Consider the following 12,169-nt stretch of genomic DNA (forward strand, 5'->3'; position numbering starts at 1 on the left):
AAATGCTGACAGATGAATGGAAGTAGCAAGACAGACAGTGAGGGAAGGCATTCCAGGCACAGGGAGGAGCATTTAGGAAACCTTGCAACAGCCTGATGCATTCTAGGAACTCCAAGTAATTCCACTCTTGAGTGAGGGCTAAAAACCATCAACCCATGAGGTATCCCAGCTACTGGTCCCTTCTCCCCTCCATTCCATCCTCAGTACTGTTGCCAGAAGTATCTTTCTAAAAAAATTTTGGCTCCCTCAATTTTTAACATCTGTTCGCTCCCTATGACCTATGGGAGGACCATAGGTCCTATCAAGACCAAACCCTCTCGTTTGACATTCAAGGCCCTTTACAATCTTACCCCAACCTACTTCCCACCTCTCCTCCCCACCTCCATTCTAAAGCCCCAGACCCTTTGTTATAGCCACTCTTGGTTTCCTGTTCTGCAAGCAGGCCATTCACTTTCTGGCCTCTGGCCTCCCGGACTTTGCCCAGGCTGACCCCCGCACCCCCCACCCCGGCGCAGGGAATGTTCTAATCCCCTTTTTTGCTGAGCTAACTCCCTTTTATTTCCAAGACTCAACTCAGGGGACATCTCCCCCAGAATGTGGAACTTCCAGGGCAGAAGTTCTAGGGCCCCTAAGGCCGGAACCCAGGCTGTCTATTTTGTTGAATAATTAATTAATCGTGTCAGGGAACCCTTCCCTGAGTACCCCAAGATGGACGCCCCACTGCGCTGCCCTCTGTGCCCCCTGCACACCTTATCCACGCTTTGTTAGATCTTCTTGAGGCAAGCATCATTTCTTATGCTCATTTCCTTTTCTTCAGTGTCTAACTCTGTACCTACCACATAGGAGGTGCGGGTACGTGTTTGTTGAATGAACGAATGATCGGACTTGGCTTTTCACCCTGTGTCTCCTGTGAGCCCGCCAGGCCTGGCCCAGTGTCTTTACCTCTATCCCTAGCCTGGGTCTCCCTCCAGTGCCCGGAGCAGTCTGCAGCCTTGAGCACTGCCGCCCTGGGGGTAGGGGACCCTCACAGTCGCCTACCGCCTCCCTAGTGCTGCTCAGCCCAAAGCCGCTCCCGAGACGGCTCCGCCCACAGCCGGGGTTGGAGGGCGGAGGCAACGCCCACGGGGCCGGGCTGCCTGGGATTGATTGGTGCGGCCGCCGACAGGAGGCGGGGACAGCGCTGGGCTGCTGTTGACGCTCTCCCGGCCGGAAAAGTCCAGCCCCGCGGCTGTGGAGAGACTCACCGCGCGGCCAGGCGGTGGTAAGTGCTCGGCGGACGAACGGGCTGGACGGGCGGGACTGACGGGAGGGGAGGACGCAGAGGACCCGCGCGAGCGCTGGCTGGGCACTGCCCACGCCCGCCTCCGCCACAGGCTGCGCTCCAAAGGCAGTGCCCCAACCCGGAGCCGGCCCCGCCCGGGGGGCACCGCCCGGTGGCCGCCGAGGTGGTCAGTCCTGCCCTGTCTTCCAGACCCGGAGGACCTAGGCTCCCAGACGGCAAGAAACCGCCCAACATGGCATCGGAGGTGAGTGGAATCTCGAGGACGCCGGTCCTCCAGGCCTCCAAACGAGGGGGAGGGGCGCCCTGGGCGCCAGCAGGGACAGTGACCTGCGCACGCGATCTCCCCGAGCCAGACCTGTCGCCCTCCACCCTCCTGGTAATTGTTCTCGCTGGCTCCAGGCAGTGGGTACGCCCCGGCGCACCTGCCAGAGCCCTAAGGAGAGCTTTGCCCCGACTTCCCGGTATCCCCACCACCATCTTTTCTCCCCGGTCCCTCACCCCTCCCTAGGCAGCCTTTGTGGCAAATGCACCAACCCACACTGCTGGGGAAGGTGGCCCTGACCTGACCGTGATCTAGGCCGGGCGGGAAAGGTGCGGCCCGCTCATTCAGCACCCTCACCTCTTCATTCCTTCCTTCCCGCCCCCCATCCCCCCCGTCCTCCTGTCAGTCCCCATCCTGTGCCCCTCTCCTACCATAGCAGTTGTCCCTGTGTAGCAGAGTCCACAGGGCTCTTGCGTGTGCTAAGAGCCAGGATGTAGGGGACCGTGCCGTGTGGCCCCAGGACCTGGTGGCTTCCTGTCTCATTGGCCTCTCTCCCTCAGAGCCAGAGGACTCCTGGGTTCTCTTTCTGACTTAGTGGCAGGAGTCTGAGGCACAGGTTCCTTTCCCTGGGCCTCAGTTGATTTACCCGGCAGATGGGGATAATATTAGCTGTCTGCCTTCTCTGTAAGGTACTGGATCATGAGGTCATTGCTTTGAACCCTTCAAGTAAAAGGGGCTGTTTGCTTGATGCCAGAGAAGAGAACCCTGGGCCTGGGAAGCAGGAGGTGTGGGTTCCAGTCCCTCCTGGCCCCCATTAGCTGGCAAGTCACTTCCTCTCTGGGCCTCAGTTTTTTATTGAATAAATGGGTTAAGACTGTCTGCCCTACTAGCTTCTGGGTCATGGTGGAGGGCCCGTGGCAGGGCCTGGACTTTGGGGCCAAACAGACTTGGCTTCTGAAGCAGTCACTCGACCTCTCTGAATGTCTTTCCTCATTTGTAAAATAGGGGTAACCTCACAGGAGAGTGTAAGAGCATCTGGAGAATGCCTGGCACAGGGCGAAGCAATAGTAGGTGCTCAATAAATCATGGCTAATGACACTAAGAGGGACAACGCCGGTATTTCCCATGTGTTCTAAATTGGCTGTTGCTCTTTCATCCCAGCCTGAACCAGTGTCCCTGTCCCCTTGCCCCAAAGGGATCCTTCTGGCCCAGATGTACCCTGGCTCACAGCAGTGCCCTCTCCCACCATCTCACCCCTCTCTCAGTGCCCAGGTGGTGGCACGTCACTCTAACATCCTCCTGGGGTCCTTTTAAGACTGCCAGCAGGGTAGGAGCTTGGCCCCAATGCGGAGTGGGCTGCCTTCAGGAAACCAGGGCGCCAGGCGACCTCTGCTTTCCCCAGGCCGTCCTGTGGGTTGGCACTAATTGGTTTGGCTGCGGCCCCACTTGTTAAATAGCTGTTATTACTAGCAACCCACGAAGCGAGTCCAGGGGCCTGCTGGGGGAGGTGATGCCAGGCCCCTGGCTGAAGGGCAGCCTGCCTCCCCAACCTGACTGGCTGGCCCTGGCCCTCTGGCCCCAGTGGTCAGGACCAGGGCCCCACGTGGTGCTTTGCTGGAGATCTAGGCCTGGCGGGGCAGCAGGGGGTAAGGGGCAGGTCCAGCTCAAAAGGCTGAGTGGGGGCAGAGGCTACATCTGCAGGGCAGAGTCCTCTGGCAGCCAAGGCTGCTGGGCACTGAGGGGTCAGTTCACAGCCTGGGGCCAGAGCACCCTGGGGCCAGGTCCCGGGGGTGCACACAGGAGTGACGAGTGGAGCTAAGGCACACCCTGACCCTGGCAGCCCTCGGCCCCTCCCTTAGCAATACCTAGAACTTACTGAGTACCAGGCACTGTGCTATGTATGCAGTTTAATGGCTTAATCTAACAATTCCATCAGATAGATGCTATTATTATTCCTATTTTATAAAGGGACAACCCTGAAGGTTAGAGAGGTAATATAACACTCCTATGGTCAGGTGGCTAACTGAGGTCTACGACATTGCAGGGAGACAGAGGAGAACATATGTCCCCAGTGGCCACTGTAGACCCCTTCCACAGAAAAGATGCCAGCGAAGTAACATTCCCACCTCCACCCCGGACCGCTCTCCTCCTGTCCTTGGCTCACTGGGCACTAGGACTGCCCCTCAGGGGTTCTGCGCTCCCTCCCCCATCTGTCCCATGCCCTGACCTATGCCCTCTTTCAAAACAGAGGTGTCTCTGTCCCATCCCTCTGCCCTTGGCTCCTGGGGGGCAGAGGGTCAGCTAGTGACCTCCTAGAAGGCCGATGATAATGGGTGTGTCTGGGGTGCTCTCCAGAGGAGTGGGGGGTTGGGACCTTAGGCCCCACCCCAAGCTGGGGGAGGGAGATGCAGGTAATTTGAGGCTGATGGGGCCCCTCAAGTGCCTCCTCACCTGTCCCTGCAGCAAATGTTCAGAACAGCAGAGCCAGCAGAGAGGTCCTGGTGGCATGTGGGGTTTAGAGCAGGGCTTCGACTTCCGGCTGCCGAGGTGCAGTCCGGGCTCTGCCGCTCTCAGCAAGGGCAAGGTAAAGATCTGCTCTGTGCCTCAGCTTTTCCTCTCTGTAGCAGGATAGTATTGGTACCCAGCTCACAGCGTTGCTGTCTGCGTGACAAGCAAATAATGGTGCCTGGCAGACAGTGAGAATGCGACGTATGTTAGCCAGCATTATTGTCATTATCCCTGGTACATCAGAGCTGGATTCCAGAGTGACTTCTCACTTTGGTCAGTGGCAGGAAGGGTCCCAGAAGTTCTGCTGTGGTCTCAGGGGTGCCTGCCACCATCTCCCTGGAGCAGCGCCCCATGGTGGGAAAGAACCTAACTTCAGTGTCCAGCCAATTTCCCACATTCACTCCCTGAGTGACTCTGGGCAAGTTCCTAACCCTCTCTGAGCCTCAGTTTCCTTATCTGTCCAGTGAGAATAACCCTGCCCGCTGGCTCCCACTGCCGTCAGATTTGATAACTCTCCTGAGGGCCCTTTGTGGGAGGTACTGTTCTCAAGGGGGGAGGAGACTAATTGCTCATGCTCTCCTGGCCAGAGCGGGAAGCTGTGGGGTGGCCGGTTTGTGGGCGCAGTGGACCCCATCATGGAGAAGTTCAACTCGTCCATCACCTATGACCAGCACCTCTGGGAGGTGGACGTGCAGGGCAGCAAGGCCTATAGCCGGGGCCTGCAGAAGGCGGGGATCCTCACCAAGACCGAGATGGACCAGATACTCCAGGGCCTGGACAAGGTACTCTCCACACTCCCAGGCCCAACCCAGCGTCCCTCCCTGTGGTCCCAGGCTTTCACCAAATCCCCGAGCGAGCGCAGGCTGCGGTATCATCCCAAGCCTGTCATCTCCCCTCGTAGTGATCATATGCCTAGAGAGGTGCCCTTTAACCACATGCTGTGCTGACTGTCTCTCTTCATCCCTTAATGCTCCTGTGGTCCTATGGCTCCTGAGCAAACGTGCTCTTGGCCTGTGATTCTCCTCGGGGGTGGAGCGCTGCCAGGACTCAACTGCTGATGCCCACCCTCCTGACCCCCGTGTTGCTGCCCTCTGCTACAGGTAGCTGAGGAGTGGGCCCAGGGCACCTTCAAACTAAGCCCCAATGATGAGGACATCCACACGGCCAATGAGCGGCGTCTGAAGGTGAGGCCACCCCCACCTCACCCCCCACCCCTGCCCCTCCCCTCTCTGGGCCACTTTTGAGCATAAGCTGTTCTTATGCTCATTCTGTTCCCTTCATCACTGGGACCTCAGAGCAGGAGGCCTTAGCAGAGATCGGGCAGAACCAGGGCACCCCGGGGCAGGGAGGGGAGGCCACAAGCAGGCAGACCCCGACTGCGTGCCTCCCTCCACCCCCAGGAGCTCATCGGTGAAACCGCAGGGAAGCTGCACACAGGACGAAGTCGGAACGACCAGGTGCCGCCAGCCTGCCCAGCTCCCCGCCCTGGGCCTTCCCAACCTTGGGTGGTCCAGACAGCAGAGCTGGGGCTCAGCAGCGGTCCTGGCTCCCCAGGGAGGCAACACATCTGTGGTCCCTGAGTGCCACATCCTCCTCCCAACAGGTGGTCACAGACCTCAGGCTGTGGATGCGGCAGAACTGCTCCACGCTCTCTGCCCTCCTCCGGGAGCTCATCAGAACCATGGTGGATCGGGCAGAGGCGTGAGTGCATGCAACACCAGGTGGCAGAGAGGGGCATGAGGACATCCAGGGTCTCCGCTCCCCCGAGACAGGCAGCCTGCATGCCAGACCTAGGTGGCAGGGGTGATGAGGGTAGGGGGGCCAGGCTCTGGAGTACAGGGGTACAGTCCAGAACTCCCGGACTGAGTGAGGCAGAGCAGCCAGGAGTGGGGATTTCTTGCAGCATCCCCGACCCCCAGCCAGCCCAGCTTAGCAGGCAGGGGGAGCTCACCCTTTGAGGGTTCACAGGCCAGAGGCTAAGGCACTAGGCAAATGGCCCGAAGCCCGCGGAAAGGGGCCGGCTTGCCCGGGGCAACCAGAGAGTCACTCCTTGGCCTGCCTGTGCCCCATGTCCCCCATCCCCACACAGCATGGTGGGCAAAGGACAGAGCTGAGGGCTGCCTCCCACTGGCCTCATCCCAAGCTTTGGCTTCTGTGACATGACTTCTGAGAAGTCTCTATTTGGTGTCAGAGACAGGGTTGACCCCTCCTCTTCCCCAGCTCCCTGTGACCCCTGTTTCACTGACTTCACTGGGGGAAAACAAGGGCCCCCAAACTGTCATCCTCAGGGCAGGGTGGGTGTTGGGAGGATTAGGGACTGACTGCTAATGAGTACAGGGTTTCTTTCCTTTTTTTTTGTCTGTGTTGGGTCTTCATTGGTACACGCAGTGAGCGGGCTTCTCACTGCTGTGGCTTCGCTTGTTGCGGAGCACGGACTCTAGACGCGCAGGCTTCAGTAGTTGCAGCACGTGGGCTCAGTAGTTGTGGCGCACGGGCTTAGTTGCTCTGCGACATGTGGGATCTTCCCAGACCAGGGATCGAACCCATGTCCCCTGCATTGGCAGGCAGATTCTTAACCACTGCACCATCAGGGAGGTCCCAGGGTTTCTTTCTTGGGGTGATGGTTGTACACTAAATGTACACTTTAAATGGGTGATTTGTATGTGAATTATATCTCAATAAAGCTGTTTATTTAAAAAAATTAGAACCGTCACTCACAGCACCTGTGCCACTGCCCTGCCTACTTTAAAGTGCCCCCAGCTATTCTGGGCTCCTCTGGAGTTCCTCTCATGCTCACGAACTCGGCCTCTCACTGCCAGGTGGTACCTGCCGTGCACCTCCCCCCCCTGCCCTGGCCCCTACCCAGATCTGCTACCAAGGTGCAGAGACCCCAGCTGAAGGTGTAATCTCTACTTGGTCCTACGCTCACCCTCTGGACGCCCCCAGCCATGGCCCAGTCACGATGCCCCACCTCCCGACCCTTCCCTTACACCATGTTTGTCCCCAGGAGATCACTTGGTCCCTTGTGCAGGCAGATCCTTGGTGAGCCTGCCCTGCTCTTCCCTACAGGGGCCCAGGACTGCAGGGTCCCAGGGTCCCAGGCAGGCCTCGCCTGAACCTCCTGAGCCCCTCAGGCTCCCTGCCCCTACTCTTCCCCTACAGGGAACGTGACATCCTCTTCCCAGGGTACACACACCTGCAGCGGGCTCAGCCCATCCGCTGGAGCCACTGGATCCTGAGGTGAGCGGGCAGTGAGGGAGGGGCGTGGTGGAGGGGAGGGGCCCAGCCCAGGCTGCCCTCACCCTCCTGCCTCCTGGCTTCCCACAGCCATGCTGTGGCACTGACCAGAGACTCTGAGAGGCTGCTGGAGGTGCAGAAGCGGATCAACGTCCTGCCCCTGGGGAGGTGAGTGAGGCCCAGTGCTCCAAGGATGGGGCTGCTGCCACATACTTAGCATGTTCCTTGGGCTTCAAGAGAAGAGGAGGGGCCAGGAAGGGCAGAGGGGGACAGAAGCCAGGCAGTCAGCCTCCCCAGCCACGGTGGGAGGGAGACCACCAATGGATCCTCAGCTCTCTCTAAGATGGGGGCGATGAGTGTGTCACAGCCAGGCCAGAGCTCTCCAGAGAGCCAGCCAGCTGCTCACATTGTGCCGTTTCCCCCGCGTGGGGACAACTGTCTGGCACCCAAGCCGACCAGGCCGCAGCCCTGGCAACCAGAGCTCAGCACAGGTGTGCGTGCTAGTACATGCCAGGGCCTGCCTGCCGGGAGCCCCGGTCACTCAGAACCCCTCCCATCTCTGCAGCGGGGCCATCGCAGGCAACCCTCTGGGTGTGGACCGGGAGCTGCTCCGAGCAGGTGAGGCACCCTGCCCCTCCTTTCCCAGGAGACCACCCTCAGCACCTGCCAGGTCTCGCAGACACACACTTAGAGAGGGCAGGGGTCCGGGTAAAACCCTGGTCTATTATCTATGGCCAGTGAGGCTAGAGAGCCAAGGGGAGGCCATGGGAGAGGTGCATGGTGCCGGGGAGACTCAGGGCTCCCGCCTCCCTCCTGGGACCTGTACCAAAGACCTTCCCAACCTCCTGCCCCTCCCTACTCCTCCTCCCTGAGAGGGGGTCATGGGGGGGGTGCTGAGCAGCCTGGTTGGGGGGTGGGGGTGGGGAGAAGGCCCCTCCTCACCCTCCAGCCCAACCCTATTGCCTTCCCCTTCCCGAATCGGCCAGAACTGAACTTTGGGGCCATCACTCTGAACAGCATGGATGCCACCAGTGAGCGAGACTTTGTGGGTGAGTCCTGGGCGCTAGCCCGCCCGCCCTCCAGGGCCAGTCCCCTGTAGTGCGTGCTGCCTTTGTCCCCCCGCCCTGCCTCCTCTCCAGCTTCCTACCACCCCCGAATGGCCCACTGGACCTTCTCCAGGCTGGGTGAGGGGCAAGGCCTGGTGACCAGACAGCCTGCTCTCCCTCTCCTCCCACAAGCTGAGTTCCTGTTCTGGGCTTCGCTGTGTATGACCCACCTCAGCAGGATGGCCGAGGATCTCATCCTCTATGGCACCAAGGAATTCAACTTGGTGCAGCTCTCAGATGCCTACAGGTAAGGCTGCGCCTGCCCTCCCCCAGCTCTGTGCCCACCAGCATGGCTTCTTTCCTCCTCACCTCAACCCCCGGGCAGAGCTGCCCAGCAGACCAGCCAAGGGGCACCGGAGCCCCTTCAGCCCCGGCATCTCTGTCTCCAGCACTGGAAGCAGCCTGATGCCCCAGAAGAAAAACCCAGACAGCCTGGAGCTGATCCGGAGCAAGGCGGGGCGAGTGTTTGGGCGGGTAAGCAGGGCAGGGAGTTGGGGCGAGGCCTCTGCGCTGACCCGGAGGGTCCTGAGGGAACGTCCAGGACAGGCTCCGAGGTCCAGCCCCCTGATCCTCCCTGTCCCCTCAGTGTGCTGGGCTCCTGATGACCCTCAAGGGACTTCCGAGCACCTACAACAAGGACTTACAGGTGCGAGGCTGGGGACCCAGTTGCACACACACCGCATACCAATTCTCGGGGTCCTGGCTCATCTGGGCAGGGGACCCACAGAACTGCCACCTCCTGTCCTGCGCACGCAGCCCTGGGAGTGCTCTCCTCTCCCTTGCTGCGGGGTGTACGAGATGCTGAGTGTTCCCAGTGGAAGGCAGTGGGAAGGCCTCACTGGGCACCGGGCTACTGGGCCCTTACCTCCTGCCACGTGCCTCCCAGGAGGACAAGGAAGCCGTGTTTGAAGTGTCCAACACCATGAGCGCCGTCATCCAGGTGGCCACTGGCGTCATCTCTACACTGCAGGCAAGACACGCCTCTTCTCCCCGAGGCCCCTAAGCTCAGGGCTGGGATGCCAGGAGGGTGATCTTGAGAGGAGGCAAGCATGGGTGGGTCCAGAGGCCGTGGGGCAGAGGGAGGGACCATGTGCTTGTTCCTGCCCTGGGAAGAGGGAAGAGACTTACTGCAGTAGAATGGAAGTGGGTTAGACTCAAGGAGCCCCATCAGCTGGCCTGGCCAGATTTCTTCTTTAACCATTTACTATGGGAAATATCAGTATACAACAGTTGAGAGGCTGTGTATCATGAACCCTTATGTACCAACACTCAGCTTAAACAACAATCAACCCATGGCCATTCTTGCTTCAGCTGTCTTTACCCACTGCCCCCTCCACCGTTGTTTTTAAGCAAAGCCCCCTCATCATTTCATTCCTAAATAGTTCAGGACGTGTCTCTAAAGCAGTGGTTCTCAAAGTGCTGTCCCGAGATCAGCAGCATCAGTATCACCTGAGAACTTGACAGACCTGCAATCCTAGGCCCCCCTCCAGACCTGCTGAATCAGAGACTCTGGGTTAGGCCACGGAGATCTGTATTCATGATAAATCCTCCAGGTGATTCTGATGCTAAAGATAAGGAGGCAACCCCAGTAGCACAGCTAATAATTATCAATAATTATGAAATGATGGTTCAAGCAGAGAAAGCAGAAGAGGGTGGGTAAGAGGGGATCTGCCCAAGGCAGGGGACTTCCTGGCTGAGGGGGGGTAGGCCTTAGGCTGGCAGCTCCAGGACCAAGGGCCCCCCAGATTCACACTCGCCTGGCTTGCTGTCCCCAGATTCACCGTGAGAACATGGCACGGGCTCTTAGTCCTGACATGCTGGCAACTGACCTCGCCTACTACCTGGTCCGCAAAGGGGTAAGTGTGGGGCAGCCAGGGTGGAGGGGCGAGGGGACAGGGATGTTCCTCAGGCTGGGGGTGGCGGTGGTCATGGTGCGGGGGGAGGGCCGGCACCCCCAGCAGAACAGGGAGCTCAGGAAGCCTGCGTCAGCACTGCTCTCCTGCCGCCCGCACCCCCAGATGCCATTTCGCCAGGCCCACGAGGCCTCTGGGAAAGCCGTGTTCATGGCCGAGACCAAAGGGGTCGCCCTCAACCAGCTGTCGCTGCAGGAGCTACAGACCATCAGGTGCGCTCCCCTCCCCTCCCCTCCCTCCCCTCCCCTCCCTCTGCTGCCTTCCTCGAGGCCAGCCCAGGCCCACCTCCTCCTTTCCCCCCAGCCCCCTGTTCTCGGGAGACGTGAGCCACGTGTGGGACTACGGACACAGCGTGGAGCAGTACGCAGCCCTGGGGGGCACTGCGCGCTCCAGTGTCGACTGGCAGATTGGGCAGGTGCGAGCTCTCCTAGGGGCGCAGCAGGCCTAGAGCCCTCCCCATGCCTCTCCCAAATAAAGTGGGCCCAAGAGGAGGCTGTGTGTGTTTCCTGCCCAGCCTGTCTGCCTCGGTCGGTGGGGATGCAGTTAAGGGCCATAGAGGAAGTGGAGGAACTGGACAAGCATGGCTAGAGTCAGGGATGGGGAAGGGTGGAGGGGATGCGCATCAGAGCCTCCACCCTGCACAGGCCCCACCCCCTTCACCGTGGGCCTCACAGTGACTTCCTGCCTTGGGTGTCTTGGCGGGACTGGCTTCCTTGGAGCCCTGCTGGGAGCTGACGGGCTGGGTTAACCCAGACAGCCCCGTCCATCCCCCTTCCTTCCAGTGTCCTTCCTAGGCTGCCCTGCTCACGTTGTCCCCTTGCTTAACCCACCCTTCCCCAGACCATCAGGGTCCTGTACCCTCTGAGGGGAATGGTGTATCTGGTGGTAACGTCGGTCATCCGGCTAGCATGTGATGCCAGGCACTAGGTGAGCTGCATACACAGGTAAAGAAGACGCTTCCTCCACCCTGAAGAGTAACGTACAAATTCCCAGACACTAACCGTGAGGTGAGGGCCACGGACACGTGGTGCCAGAGGGGCCTGCCCGTGCTGCAGTCAAGGGAGGGATGGTCTCGCTGAGTCTGCAAAGAGCCCGAGGCCAGGCCTAGGACATGGTAAGGATTCCATAACGGTGGTCCCCAGAGCCAGCAGAGATGCAGAGGCCTCGTCTATACAAATCTCACCAAAATCCTGCTAATAAAACACAAATTTCAGACGTTTCTTAACAACAAAGGTAAGTGAGCTAAACACAAAGAAGAATGAGTAACTCCTCCTGAGCGACTCTGGGAGCAATGAGAAGACTTTGTAAACGAAAGAACCAAAACTCCAGCAGTGGGGACACTACACCAAATTCCCAAAAGGGTGAAAGCTGTGGGTCACACATAGAATCTTCTAGAGTGGTGGCTCTCAAAGTGTGGTTCCTGATTATTATCATCTTCTTCAAACTTGTTAAAAGGAAAATGTTCAGTCCCCACCGAGACCTACTGAATCGCATTCTGGGTGGGCCCAGCAGTCTGTGTTAACAAGTCCTTCAGGTGATGCTGACGTGTGCTCAGGTTTGAGAGTCACTGATCTTTAGAACCTTGTGACACAAAGTTGCTGCAGACGGGCAGCATCAGCCTCCCTGGGCCCCTACCCCGAGCTACTGATTCAGAATCTGCAGCTTGACAAACTCACCGGGTTATTCTTGTGTACATTTAGAGTCAGAAGTGCTGATCTGTAGATGAGCAACAAGGACTTACTGTACAGCACAGGGAACTATATGCGGTAGCTTGTAATATCCTATAATGGAAAAGACTCTGGGGAAAAAAAATATGTATATACATATATATATATATAACTGAATCACTTTGCTGTACACC

General features: G+C 58.8%; 1 protein-coding gene across 3 annotated transcripts; it reads left to right on the top strand.

Annotated features, from left to right (window-relative positions):
• The first annotated feature begins 1,514 nt into the window (after window positions 1-1,514).
• On the top strand, window positions 1,515-10,756 carry ASL (argininosuccinate lyase). Of its 3 annotated transcripts, XM_065892340.1 has the most exons (16): window positions 1,515-1,526; window positions 4,640-4,834; window positions 5,153-5,236; window positions 5,453-5,509; window positions 5,656-5,753; window positions 7,215-7,292; window positions 7,380-7,457; window positions 7,855-7,907; window positions 8,276-8,338; window positions 8,528-8,642; window positions 8,785-8,869; window positions 8,982-9,041; window positions 9,282-9,365; window positions 10,171-10,251; window positions 10,414-10,520; window positions 10,612-10,756. In XM_065892340.1, the coding sequence occupies exons 1-16, from the start codon at window positions 1,515-1,517 to the stop codon at window positions 10,754-10,756; spliced, it is 1,395 nt and encodes a 464-aa protein (XP_065748412.1). The 3 variants fall into 3 exon arrangements, with proteins under 3 accessions (XP_065748412.1, XP_065748413.1, XP_065748414.1); XM_065892341.1 differs by lacking the exon at window positions 8,982-9,041; XM_065892342.1 differs by lacking the exon at window positions 7,380-7,457.
• Window positions 10,757-12,169: the final 1,413 nt, after the last annotated feature.

The sequence above is a fragment of the Phocoena phocoena genome, chromosome 15 (assembly GCF_963924675.1).
Source record: "Phocoena phocoena chromosome 15, mPhoPho1.1, whole genome shotgun sequence".
NCBI classification, from domain to species: domain Eukaryota; kingdom Metazoa; phylum Chordata; class Mammalia; order Artiodactyla; family Phocoenidae; genus Phocoena; species Phocoena phocoena.

Coding starts and splice junctions, on each gene's coding strand:
- ASL (XM_065892340.1), top strand. Junction 5,510..5,655: donor GACGAAGTCGGAACGACCAG/GTGCCGCCAGCC, acceptor TCCTCCCAACAG/GTGGTCACAGACCTCAGGCT. Junction 8,339..8,527: donor CAGTGAGCGAGACTTTGTGG/GTGAGTCCTGGG, acceptor TCCTCCCACAAG/CTGAGTTCCTGTTCTGGGCT.